General features: G+C 44.2%; 1 protein-coding gene across 1 annotated transcript; it reads left to right on the plus strand.

Annotated features, from left to right (window-relative positions):
- Positions 1 to 1,710: 1,710 nt before the first annotated feature.
- Positions 1,711 to 6,976, plus strand: LOC147211525 (uncharacterized). The gene is given in 4 exon segments (XM_086128144.1): positions 1,711 to 1,847; positions 5,245 to 5,363; positions 5,676 to 6,519; positions 6,521 to 6,976. Coding segments are annotated over 3 exon segments (1,392 nt in total). The 5' UTR covers positions 1,711 to 1,847; positions 5,245 to 5,248; the 3' UTR covers positions 6,954 to 6,976.
- Positions 6,977 to 13,308: the final 6,332 nt, after the last annotated feature.

Genomic DNA, 13,308 nt, shown 5'->3' on the forward strand with positions numbered 1-13,308 from the left:
TTCGTTGAGAGCCAAGCAACATGGAATCATGAATCATTTTTCCATGTGCAAAATGCAAGTATTTACTGAAATAATTTCGATTTTCAATTTTACATTAACATTTTTCACTTGGAGTAGTTATTCACACATAATATCTCACACAATATTACTGTCCATTAACAATAGTGAAAATAATATTTTGTCACACAACCGCTGCTTTAACAGCTCTTTTTAGGGAATCAAAACAGAGCAATATAACATTATAAAGTGCACATCTAAGGTAAACTAGTACTCAGCCTATAGTGGATTTAAGCCATGGTTGCATACTTCGCTTTTCTCAAGTTTGCTTTGAACACAGCAGTCAGGCTATGTTGATTGTGTTGGTCCTTCTTGCGCGGAAGTCTCTCTATGGTTTTGTGTGGACATCATTTCGGATGACGACACTTGGTTCGAGGCACTACACTGGAGACGTTTTATTTTCAGTGTGGTCGTTACCGCTGCACCGCTGAGCTCTCGACGCGCCACGCACGGCCGCTGTCAGACTAGTGATGGGTCATTCGCGAACTTTTTAGTGAGCTGAGCCAAAAGAACCGGCTCTCTAAAAAGAGCCGGCATTCCCGTCACAATGTCAGACGAACACAGAGAAGCTCCACCCCCATTATGTATATGAATGCGGAACACAGTAACCTTCCACACAAAATAGTTCCAAACAAGTAACAATCGCGTCAGTGGCATACATCGTATTCGATAGGCTACCAGCTCTTTATTCGCCAGAGGCTCACCAACCTCGTCTCTTATTTCTCTCCCGAAACAGTGTCTTCTCCCGCTTGGTGTACCTTAGCCTTCTCCGCTACGTACAATTTCTGTTCACAGCTTGTAATGGAGGCTCTCGCTGGCAATCCGTAGTGGAGTCGTTCGATGCAATGCGAATGATTTCAGCTTGAGTCGAGCTGTGGACAATGTTGACAGGCTTGCAATGCAGGAGCCATACATTTAGCGATGGCTTCAGCAAATTTGTTCTCCGTCGTGTCATCCATTTTCTTCGCTTTGAAATGATCCATAGCTGTCTGTCTGAGACGAGGGGGCGGAGTACTCACGTCAGCGGTGTGCTTGGCCATTAAGTGGTATTTCAGACTCGACGTGCATTGACGATAGCTCAGTTTACGACTGCAAAACATCCAGGTAACTTTGGTCTTGTCAGTGGAACCATCTGGCAACTTTTTAAAAGTAAACTTTCCATTCATAAACTCTTTAAGTAGCCGTTTTCGGTGTCTCGCGCTGCCGTGGCTGGCAAAACAGACATCGGTGTGGCCCTGTGCAGCGTGCTTGTTGTTTTGTTTCTGGTTTATTTACTGAGCAACGTAACATCTGCTGTGACGCTGTGTGCCGCGTTAATCTCGCAAGAAAAAAAATTAATCCCATTAAAATTCATTTAAATTAATGCCGATAATAACACGCTAAACCAGGGGTGCCCATTACGTCGATCCTGATCTACCGGTAGATCTAAAACAGGTCCCAAGTAGATCCGAAGAGTGTCGATGAGAAAAAAAACAAACAACCATTTGTGTGTCTTTGTACATGTGAGTAATATATTTTTTGTGTTAATGTACGCTGCACCATAATCATCCTATCAGTCTCATTTTCACAAAAAAAATAAAGCAGGTAAATCTTGAATTTACGGTGGCGCGTGATGACGTCACCGGAAGTTGTTTGCGCTCAGCAGTCTGCAATTGCAGCTTGTGATAAGAGCTGTTGCATTCTATCTTTGATCGTCATTATTCTCATTCAGAGTTTGCTTCGTGTACAATTCACCGAGGGCACGGGCAAGAATAGGAATCTAGGGGGGCCCAGGGAAGCACTTTAAAACGGTCCGTGTGAGCTACGATAGTTAACAGGCTGCAAAAGTGCATCGCGTGCCTCGGTTTCAGGCTGTTTCTCATCATGGCGTGTGTGTGCGTGTACGGGTGCGTGTACGTGTACGCGTGCACGTGTGCGTGTACGTGTACGCGTGCGTGTACGTGTGAGTGTGTGTGTCTGTGTGTCGTAAGGGTAGATCCCGTGAGGTTAGTTGATCAAAAAGTAGATCTCTGGTCCAAAAAGTTTGGGCACCCCTGCGCTAAACTGACAGCTCTAACAAAAAGTGAAGGGTAATCCATCGCATTTCTTTGTCGCTTTTATTTTCGAAATACACTCAAACCAATCGATTCATTTACTGATTCATTCCGGTGTTCCTCTGTGTCCAAGTAGACAGGCACCTTCAGGCACTCATGTTTAAAATATCTTGGCTTGCCGTTGAGTACATCCTATTGACAATTTAGTGGAAATTGCATAAGTGACCTGTGTGGTCATTTTGTGAATTCAAATAGGCAACAAATGCCAGTTCCTTTTAAACCATTTAGAAATGATAAAGCTTGATAAACAAGTCACATATTTTTCTGTTGGTAGGTAATAACATTCCACAATATACAATGTAAATCTTCAGTTAAGGATAAAAAAAGGACATTTGCAAAATACCACGATATGTTGCTCAGCCTCTCCGGACTGCACGATCAGGTCCACAAGTTGCTTCTCCTTAGCAAAGCAGTCAGCTGCAACAAGGACATGGTCCGGGCATTTTAAAGTGATGCCACTCCCTCTTGGTACCCTGTATACAGGCATTACAGGGGTTTTGAGTCCTTGAAGCAATGCTCGAACCGGTAGAAGGTCCAGCAGGGGGTGGGGAAGCAGAGGGATGGGCAGCAGTGGGTGGGGCAGCAAAAGGTGAGACAGCGGTGGGTCGTGGGGATGCAGGCGCCTTAGCAGCAGCAGCAGAGACCATCAAAGCAGGGTGCTTTTCCTTACACATGCGAAGGTGATTTATGAAGGGTACCCGGCGCATTATTATTCCACGGCAATAGATGCAATGAAAGTGCAGTTTTAGTTGGCATTGTAGCCCACATCTATGAATGGTATACCCTGTAATAGAAAATAGAGCTTAAACGTTTTAAATAATCATTTACAATTATCATAGACAACATCTTTACAAATGATCAGCTACAACAGGTCACTGAGTGATTGGTTAGGAGCCATCCGAATACAAATTATCTATACTGTGACTCACACAAAATTGTGTCTGGCAAACTTACCTTCATGTGATACTGCTCGGTTAAAATGGCCCTCCACGTGGTCCTTTACCTTGCAGTAGTATGTGGGTTTAAACCAAACTGGCAGAATGGACAGTGGTACATACTGCAACATGTGTTGCATTTTTGCAGCTCAGGGAGAGATGTCCCTCATTGTATTGTGACATGCATCTGGAAAATAAAGAGAATGAATTGTGAAATCTACCATGTCAATATAATTCTACAGAAAACTAAGGCCAGAATAATAAAACGATGCTTTTTTTTTTAAATTGCTACTGTCAAAAGTATTAGGGATCCCATACGACCTTGCGTGTTTTTCCCAGTGCTTTTTAAAGTCACAAAGAAACGAGGAGGACATTAATATAGAGGTACAAGGAAAATAATGTGACGTAAAATTCTGCATTAGCATGACACAATGTGCAGTCAATTTTTAATTGAATGCACATATTTTGCGCTTTTAGCATTTCTTTGATGAAGCCCAAAGCGCTTGAAAAATGACCAGTATTTACCCATTCACAAACATACATACAGTCTATTCATCCGTGTCATGATTCGGTTTAGGGACCATCATAGGTAATTAGGGTAATGTGATGAACACCCAAGGTCCTCCCTTTTTGATTCCCCCTGGGATCTCCCCCAAGACTATCCCACTGTGGTCAGAGTATAAGGGCTAACATCCAGGCAAAGATGTGAAGAACTGCCTTTGTTTTGTAAATTGCGCCGTTACTGATGCACCACATGGGGGGCACATGAGGAAGACACTACTGGCTGTTGTTTTACATTTAGACTCCCAAAAGACATTGGATCTTTCCTGATTTCTTGGCTGATTTCAAGTTGTTCTGTTTACATGGTGGCATGGTGCGAGTGCAACCAATTTGGTCGCCTCTTACGTTACAATTTCTCAATGGCGTAACGGTGACAAGTTTTTGAAAAAAGAAGCGGTTGCATTGGTGCAACCAGCTGTTTGGTGGCTGGGACTCTTTTTGCTATTATTGCCTACAAAGACAGAGTTATTTTATAACATTCAGACTCTCAAGAGGGAGACTTGATTCTCCAGTCTGTTTCCCCCCCACAGAAACCAAATATGTGTCACACCCTAATTACTGTCCATTGTCTTCCTAGGTACCCATCAACGAGTGGGTACTTAGCCACTGACAAAGACGCATCTGTCCTGCACAATCAGTTACTTTGGGTGTGAAGGGTGTGTGAAACTAAAATTGAAATGTGCGGGGTGCTCATTTTGTTCCTCTGTCCTCTAAAATTTTAGGATTGGCAGTATGCAAGTATGCCCTCCGTAAAATGACTGGCCATTATAACAGTAATTATCATGGCAAATAAATAAGTAAAAATGATTCTTGACTCAGCTGAAGGATGATTGATAAACATTAGCGTCTACAAACACCGACTCAAATAAACTGAAATATTACAATAAGATCAGTATTTCTAAGAGGGTAAAATATATATACCTGTATATCAAAAGCAAAATTTACCAAAACACCACCAATATTTTTGTCAATCTTTTTTTATTGTTGTTATCCTGCAAAATACAAAAAATAGGGAATCCACAGACTTCTGAAAATCTCAAAATCTACATTGGCATTGTGCGTTTGCGTGGTCTGTCTGGGCTGTCAGAACAGGGTAGGCACTCCAATGCTGGCACCTTCTTGCATTTGCCACAGGTGTACTTGTAGCAGTGAACACATCTGCCAGCTGCAGAGTTCCGTGCGCATCTGCTCTCACACCGTGCACCTGCTGGGTGTGAGAGGCTGCTGAAGAAGCTTGTTTCTTTGCGTGATTCCTTTTCTTTTTTGTGAGATGTGGCCAGCTCTTTTGCCAGTTCAACCAAGAACTGTGCGCCTCTTTCCTGCAACCCTGTGCATGCCTGATAAACAATGTGAGCATTCACTGCACGTTGGAGAACACAGCAATTGGTTCGACAAAACACCACATTTGAGATTGTGCAGGACAGCTGCGTCTTTGTCAGTGGCTAAACCCACTCGTGGATGAGTACCTGAGAATCGACTTGTTTTTGCATATGTATGGACTGGGCAGGCTTAGCTTGGAAATTTTCAAGCAGACTTATGTTTTGAGAGGGATAAATAGGCGCGCAGCCCTTCCTTCATTCACTTCACCTCGATCACAGAAGCATGCCGAGACAGTTGACTGCGAAGCAGGCATTGGCAATGATCCTTGCCGATACACCAGAAGATTGTGACTCCGATGGCGGAGAAATCAAACTTGGCCTATCCTCACACTCTTCTGGTAAGATTTCCCCAATATGAAATTTCTCCCACTCAGTTGTTTTACTTACAAAATATATAATTACATATTAAAAATAATTAGAAAATATATTTTATAGTTAAATTCAGCTGTAGCTACTGCTTTGTCCGTGTTGCATTTAGTTTATCACTGTGAATATCTCCAATGTTATATCGTATGGGTGTTTACATCTCGTGACTGTCAGAACTATAATGCATTGCGGTTCTGGCTCATGGTCTGTGAATCTCTATATGGGGTTGCTATAGGTGAATTATTTTGCTAATATATGAAAATCATGTTTTTATCTGTTTGCAGATGAGGAAACCTCTACTCCACCACGACCAGAAAAAAGAGCTTTGGATGATCATGGGCGAACAGAGGTTGCTAAAGATGGCACAGTGTGGCGGGAAGAACAATTGGCAAGACCTCTCCTTTTCACTCCAGTTGAGCCATACACCGCTGATGGAGCTCCAACAGCCTACACCGGAAGAATCGTCACGAGTCGTCTTCAGAGCTTCTTGTGTTTCATATCGTTGGAGATGCTTCGCATGATTCAGCAATGCGCTGTTCAGCATGCACGTCATACGGAACAGCAGGATTGGTTCATGGATGTTCCAGAACTGATGGCATTCATTGCTATCCTAATCTGGAAGGGGGTGTGTCCAGTTCCAGCCGTGAGTGACAACTGGTCTGCGGCGATGGGGAACTCAAGGATCATATCTACAATGGCTCGAAACCGCTTCCAAAGCATCATGCAACATCTCCGCTTTGATGACATGTTCACACGTGCTGAGAGACAAGAGACTGATAAGTTTGCTGCTATTGCTACTGTTTGGGAACACTTTGTCAAAAACTGTATCTCAGTCTTCAAACCTGGCCGACACATTACTGTTGACGAACAACTTTTCCCAACAAAGGCTCGGTGCGGTTTCCTGCAGTACATTGCAACAAAACCTGACAAGTTTGGCATCAAGTTTTGGGTGGCCTGTGACTTGAAATCAAAGTACATTTGCAATGCAATCCCATATCTTGGCAAGGACCCCAGTCGCCCCAGCGGTGAGAGACTGTCAGAAAGTGTCGTGATGAAGCTGATGGAGCCATTCATGGACCAAGGCAGAACTTCAAGTTCTGCCTAGTTCTTGTATCATTTGTATATGTCTTATACAAAAGTTCTTGTATAATTTGAAAAAGACCATTTTTATTTCAGACAAAGTATATGCACCAAAACGCAAGAAGACCGTCTGTATCCTCAGCAGCATGCACAGCCAAGTTGAGACTGAGGATACAGACAAGAAAAAGCCAAACACTGTGACGCGGTACAACAAAGCCAAGTGTGGAGTGGATGTGCGTGCAGGAACACGGAGATGCCCAGTTGCTGTGTTCTACAACATGATCGACATGGCTGCAGTGAATGCTCACATTGTTTATCAGGCATGCACACGGTTGCAAGAAAGACGCGCACAGTTCTTGGTTGAACTGGCAAAAGAGCTGGCCACATCTCACAAAAAAGAAAAGGAATCACGCAGAGAACAAGCTTCTTCAGCAGCCTCTCGCACCCAATCCCTGCAAATTTCCCCAGTGTGGGACAAATAAAGGTTATCTTAATACAGACTTCAGCACGTGTGAGCATGTACGCACATGGTTCGTGATAACTTTTTTATGTTAACCTGCACTCCAACCCCTTGCCGTCCTCTGAAGCAATGCGTCCGTCTTGTCCGGGGAACCCAAGACAATGAAATTATTTGTAAAAAAAAAAAGAGATTTAAGAAAGAAAAAGAAAAGAAAAAAACATGGAGGGACACCGTTCACAGATCTGTCAAAGGAGCCTTCTCCCCCTCCATGTCTTGCGCTCTCATTTTATCTTGTTGGGAGGTGGTGAAGGCCAGCTCAATCAGCATTTTGAGCAGCTACACATAGTACAGACTAGTGCAACTTTGCTTATCCGCAAAATAATTGGTCAGCATTCAAAGGTATGAACAGTTACTTCCATTTAGCGCTGTTACATGTCAAATTCCCATTACACGTCCCCACTGTGTGAGAACGTGTTAGCCCGCTCGTCTAAGATGGCACCGTCAATTCTGACACAATGCTTTAACGGTCGAGGCAAGAGGGGTGGGGGTGGTTTGCAGCCTTGACACCTACCAGTCAGGCGAAAGCTGAAATGACAGCCGAAACTGTCAACTTCACTTTTTTTCTTCACTTAAACAAAATAAAATATATATATTTTTTAAATCTTTTTTTTTTTGTTAAAAATTAACCGCGATAAACAAGGGATTACTGAATTACATTTTTTAGGAGGTGGCCTGACTTTTCCTTTTTTGAGGCGGCCTGACTTTTTTTGAATTGTGGGCTGGGGGGCTTGACTTGGCTTGAAATGGCGGCTTGAAATTGCTTGGCTTGAGATGGCTTGGCATTTTTTTTCTTTGGGGGGGATGTGATTTTTTCATTTATTTTTTGAGGCGGCCTAATTTCTTTTCTTTTTAATTGGGGCCCGGGGGTCTTGTCTTGACATGAATTGGCTTGGCTTGGTTTGACTTGACATGAATTGACTTGGCTTGAAATGAATTGGCTTGGCTTGGCTTGTAATGACGGCTTGAATTGGCTCGGCTTGGCTTGACTTGAAATGACGGCTTGAATTGGCTTGGAACACACTGATCACTCGGTAATGTCTTCGGAAGCATGTGCACACCAGAGGCGATTGCTCTAAGACTGCACGGGAAGCTCAGCTTCCCCTAAAATGTCCAAAAATAAGTGATCAAATACATGTGTGTACAAACTGTACATACAATTGTGTGTACATGTCATTGACTAAATATGCGCTACAATGTGCTCAACTTTTTTTCGAATCAGCTTCTTATTACTGGTTACGACGTGACTCTCTTCTCATTCATTCCCGCAACTTCACTGTGCTTTCAACTGTGTGGACGGTGAGAGTCGACAGCGCAGTCGCTGGGCGTCGAGAGAGTTCAGAGCCCATTGCCCCAATGCATTTAAACGAGACGAGTCATTGGATAAATGCTGGTTTTGTCCCGCCCATCGGACGCTCAGCGTCTCTGGGAGTCGATGGACAGTGGGCGTGCAGAAGCTCTGCTTTTCTCCATGATGATTGGATGATCTGTCTGAGGCTGATTTTTGATTGACAGCGAAATGAGCCAATCACCGATCTTTTGGTGTTTGCATCGTGGGAGCATTTTTCAATTCTCATTCTGTTCTGAGTTGAACTGGAGACTTCTTCTAATCATCTGAGCGACACTCTCTTTGTTGAAAACGACTAGCGACAAATTAATCTTGTTTCTGGTGGATTTTATTGTAGTTGCTGTAGTTGTAGGACACTAGTTAAGTCCCTGGAAAAGACGCCTTGTTGGTATGACAGGGTCACAGATCATTTTCTTGAAAAGGAACGGAGAGTAGAATCCACGTATAAATAAACTGAAACATTTTATGATGTAGGCCGAAATTGAGCTTCCCCTCCTTGACAGACCAGCATCCGCCACTGGCTCATATATATATATATATACACAGTATATAGATACACGTTGCAGCTCCGAAAAAAAAGAGAGTTGTGGTGTTGGTTTTTTTTAAAAACATAGACTATTTATGCTTTTAACAGTCCCGACAAACACAGACACCTCAGCATCTGACTCCGTGCCTTCTCTCCTCTCGCTCGACTCGAGAGGCGTTCAAAGGCAGCCTCCGAAAACGGAAATTAATGGTCACTTCAGTGACACCAAGAAAAGTGAAAATAATCCACCAAAACAGAAAATCAAGCGAGGAAATCACAACATAAATTCTATGGGGGTGTTTGTGATCTCACAACAAAGGAATGAAAAACAAACAATTCTGAGACAGTCCAGTCTCCTACATACAGCATGCGTTTCCTTCATTGTAAGTTTTATAGAAGGCTTTTATTTTTTTGCGGCTCATAGACATGTTTTTTTTGTCCTTTCTGGCTCTTTCAACATCTTGGGTTGTCGACCCCTATCCTAACTCATCTCTGTCTCTTTGCGACACATTTGTCATTCTCAAGAGAATTTATAACAGTGCCTCTGGAGTGGGGATTGAGTTGATGGCCTGTGTTAGAAGCGTTTACCTGCAGAAAGATAGCGGCTGCCATTAGTTTGGACTCATGATGTGTCGGCCCGGAGCCAGATCCACGCCTCCTCCCGGAGACCAGGGGCCCGCCGGGGCGTTCCGCCTCTTCCCGGGTGTCGGCTGAGGGATCAGGTGGGCCGACACAAAAACGTTCCTTAATAGAGCCGCAGACCGGGAGACAAACCAGCTGTTTCTTTGAGCTTGAGGCCGGAATCGTTCAAAATCCAAGTACAAACTTAGTCCAGAGGCCGAGGTGCAGGCTGGTCACAAACGAGTTTTATTCAATCAAACCCCGGAGAGGTACAGATGTGCACATCGGAAAAACTCTGAATTCCCCCGAGGCTAAACACAGGTTTTATAGCGTTATGAGGGGCCAACCCCTCTCATTTCATTGGTTAGTCTCTTCGATCGTTTATCAACTTTAATAGTATCATAATGCGTTGTGTAATTCTGATTGGCTGTGGCCTTCTTAGTTGGCTAGATTTTAATGGTATCTATAAATCACTTCATGTCTTGGTTCTGGATTCTAATGGTATCACACTAGTTTTATCTTTAAAATATAATAGAGGCCCCTGCCAGGCCTTTGTGTGATTGCATGTGGGTTTCAGGTATTACCGTATCTCCGGAGTCATGGTAACTCAATGTATGCGAGTCTTTAGATTTGATTGTGTCTTTGCCGGCTCGGCAACCCGCTGTAATTACTGAAAGCGTACAACAGTCATTGCCGTTACGCGTTTTGCTAATACAATGAAGGGTGTTTTTCGCTAATCTAATGAGGACCATCGCAGAATAGCTAGCAATCATCATCAGTATACATTTTGTTCGCTTCCCATGCATTCGTTTGACATATTCATTTCTCTGTTTGACAACCATATGCCCATTTTTCTACCTACTACGATTCGCTAACGTAATTCCATGAAATTAGCACAATACTATATATAGTATGGGCGGCCCGGTAGTCCAGTGGTTAGCACGTCGGCTTCACAGTGCAGAGGTACCGGGTTCGATTCCAGCTCCGGCCTCCCTGTGTGGAGTTTGCATGTTCTCCCCGGGCCTGCGTGGGTTTTCCCCGGGTGCTCCGGTTTCCTCCCACATTCCAAAAACATGCGTGGCAGGCTGATTGAACACTCTAAATTGTCCCTAGGTGTGAGTGTGTGCGTGGATGGTTGTTCGTCTCTGTGTGCCCTGTAATTGGCTGGCAACCGATTCAGGGTGTCCCCCGATAGGCTCCAGCACCCCCTGCGACCCTAGTGAGGATCAAGCGGTTCGGAAGATGAATGAATGAATATATATAGTATATGCCACTTACCTTGTGTTGAAATAGCCCTTGTCTCCCTTTTTCTTGTTCTTCGTGTTTCATCCTTGTATGTGCACTTCAGCCTCTTGCCACAGATCTGACCATCCCTCAAGTAAATCTTCCCTTTACTCTGAACGCAGCAACTTTGTCCTTTGTCGAAGCCTGGTACGAACAGTGCACACTGGCCACAGTGGCCAGTATGGACACAGTGGTGACAGAGCAACTAGCTGCAGATCTGTGTGCAAAGGGGACTCTCTTGTCCCAGAAGGAGGAACAGGTAGCTGCATTACACAAGGGAGTCATGGGTCTTGCCCACAGCCAGGAGGGCTTCAACGCAGCCGTTACAGCCCATGGGCTGTGACGGACCCTGTTCAAGAACGGTTGTTGTCATTACATCTACCTGCTGACCAGGACTCTCTCATTGAACCAAGACAAGGGCACGGAAAATCCAACTGGGACCCGGGAAGAGGTGGTGAGCAGGGTTACGGAGGAAGGGGGGGGGGGGGGGGGCTTCTCACCACCCCTTCCCTGCTCACCACCTCTTCCCGCTACTCTCTTCAGGTAAGCACTATCGAACCATGCGCACCAAAACCAGCAGACATTAAAACAGCTTCTTCCCACTCTCCTTGAAGTCCCTAAACAGTTCACCATATCATTTCAGGACAAGCCATTTCATTTCAAGTCAGGCCCAGAAAAAAAGCCATTTCATTTCAAGCCAGGTCATTTCATTTTGAGGCAAAAAGTCAAGCAAAAAAACAAGCCAAGGAAGAAGCCATGCCTAGCCGAAAAAAAGTCATGTCGAGCCAAGCAAAAAAAAGTCAGGCCAAGGTCACCCCGCGCCCCCAAAAAGCCAAGCCATGCCAAGAAAAGTCATGCCTAGTCAAGTCAAGACGTCATTTGAAGCCAAGCCATTCCTGTCAAGCCAAGCCAATTCATGTCAAGTGAAGCCAAGCCAAGCCATGTCAAGCAAAGACCCCCAGGCCCCAATTAAAAAGGAAAAAATGTCAGACCGCCTCAAAAAAATAAAAAAAGTCGGGCCGCCTCCAAAAAAATCTAACAGTAAGCCTTGTCAAGTCATTTCATGCCTAGCAAAAAAAGCCAAGCCCCTGCAAAAAATGTCAGCCCCCCCCAAAGAAAAAAAATATGCCAAGCCATGTCATGTCAAGCCATGCCGAGTCATTTTAAGTCCAAGCCGAGCCAATTCAAGCAGTCATTTCAATCCGAGCCAAGCCGTCATTTTAAGTCAAGCCACGCCAATTCAAGCCGTCATTTCAAGCCAAGCCAATTAATGTCAAGTTAAGTCATTTCAAGCCATGTCAAGTCATTTCAAGTCCAAGACGAGCCATTTCAAACAGCCATTTCAAGCAGTGTCAAGCCAAGTCATTTCAAGCCGTCTTTCCAAGCCGTCATTTCATGTCAAGTCAAGCCAAGCCCCTCGGGCTCCAATTTAAAAAAAAAAAAAAGCCAGGCCGCCTCAAAAAAAAGGATAAGTCAGGTCGCCTCCACAAAAAATGTAATAGTAGGCCTTGTCAAGTTATTTCATGCCAAGCAAAAAAAGCCAAGCCCCCGCAAAAAATGTCAGTCCCCAAAGAAAAAAAAAATGCTAAGCCATGCCATCTCAAGTCATTTCAAGTCCGAGCCAAGTCAAGCCAGGCAGAGCCAAGCCGAGCAATGCCAAGCCGTCATTTCAAGTCAAGTCAAGCCAAGCCAAGCTAATTCAAGCCAAGCAAAGTCAATTCAATCTGTCACTTCAAGCCAAGCCAATTCAAGCCGTCATTTCAAGTCAAGTCAACCCAATTCAAGTCGTCATGTCAAACCAAGCCAATTCATGTTAAGTCAAGCCAAGCCATGTCAAGCCAAGACCCCCGGACCCTAATTAAAAAGAAAAACGCCAGGCTGCCTCAAAAAAAAAAAAATGTCAGGCCGCCTCCAAAAAAAAAACTCGGGTCATCGCAAAAAAAATGTCAGGCTGCTTCCAAAAAATCTAATAGTAAGCCTTGTCAAGTCATTTCATGCCAAGCAAAGAAAGCCAAGCCCCTGCAAAAAATGTCAGCCACCCCAAGAAAAAAAAATGCCAAGCCCTGTCAAGTCATTTTAAGTCCAAGCCAATTCAAGCCAAGCAAAGCCAATTCAATCCGTCATTTCAAGCCAAGCCAAGGCAATTCAAGCCCAGCCAAGCCAATTCAACCCATCATTTCAAGTCAATTTAAGCCAATTCAAGCAGTCATGTCAAGCCAAGCCAATTCATGTCAAGACAAGCCATGTCAAGCCAAGACCCCCGGGCCCCAATTAAAAAGACACAAAAGTCAGGCCACCTCAAAAAAATAAAATAAAAATAATTGTCAGGTCGCCTCCAAAAAATATAATAGTAAGCCTTGTCAAGTCATTTCATGCCAAGCAAAGAAAGCCAAGCCCCTGCAAAAAATGTCAGCCACCCCAAGAAAAAAAAATGCCAAGCCATGTCAAGTCATTTTAAGGCCAAGCCAATTCAAGCCAAGCAAAGCCAATTCAATCCGTCATTTCAAGTCACGCCCATTCAAGCCCAGCCAAGTAGTGATG

This window comes from Hippocampus guttulatus, chromosome 1, assembly GCF_054856545.1.
Source record: "Hippocampus guttulatus isolate MCC_2025c chromosome 1, RoL_Hgut_1.0, whole genome shotgun sequence".
Lineage (NCBI taxonomy): Eukaryota > Metazoa > Chordata > Actinopteri > Syngnathiformes > Syngnathidae > Hippocampus > Hippocampus guttulatus.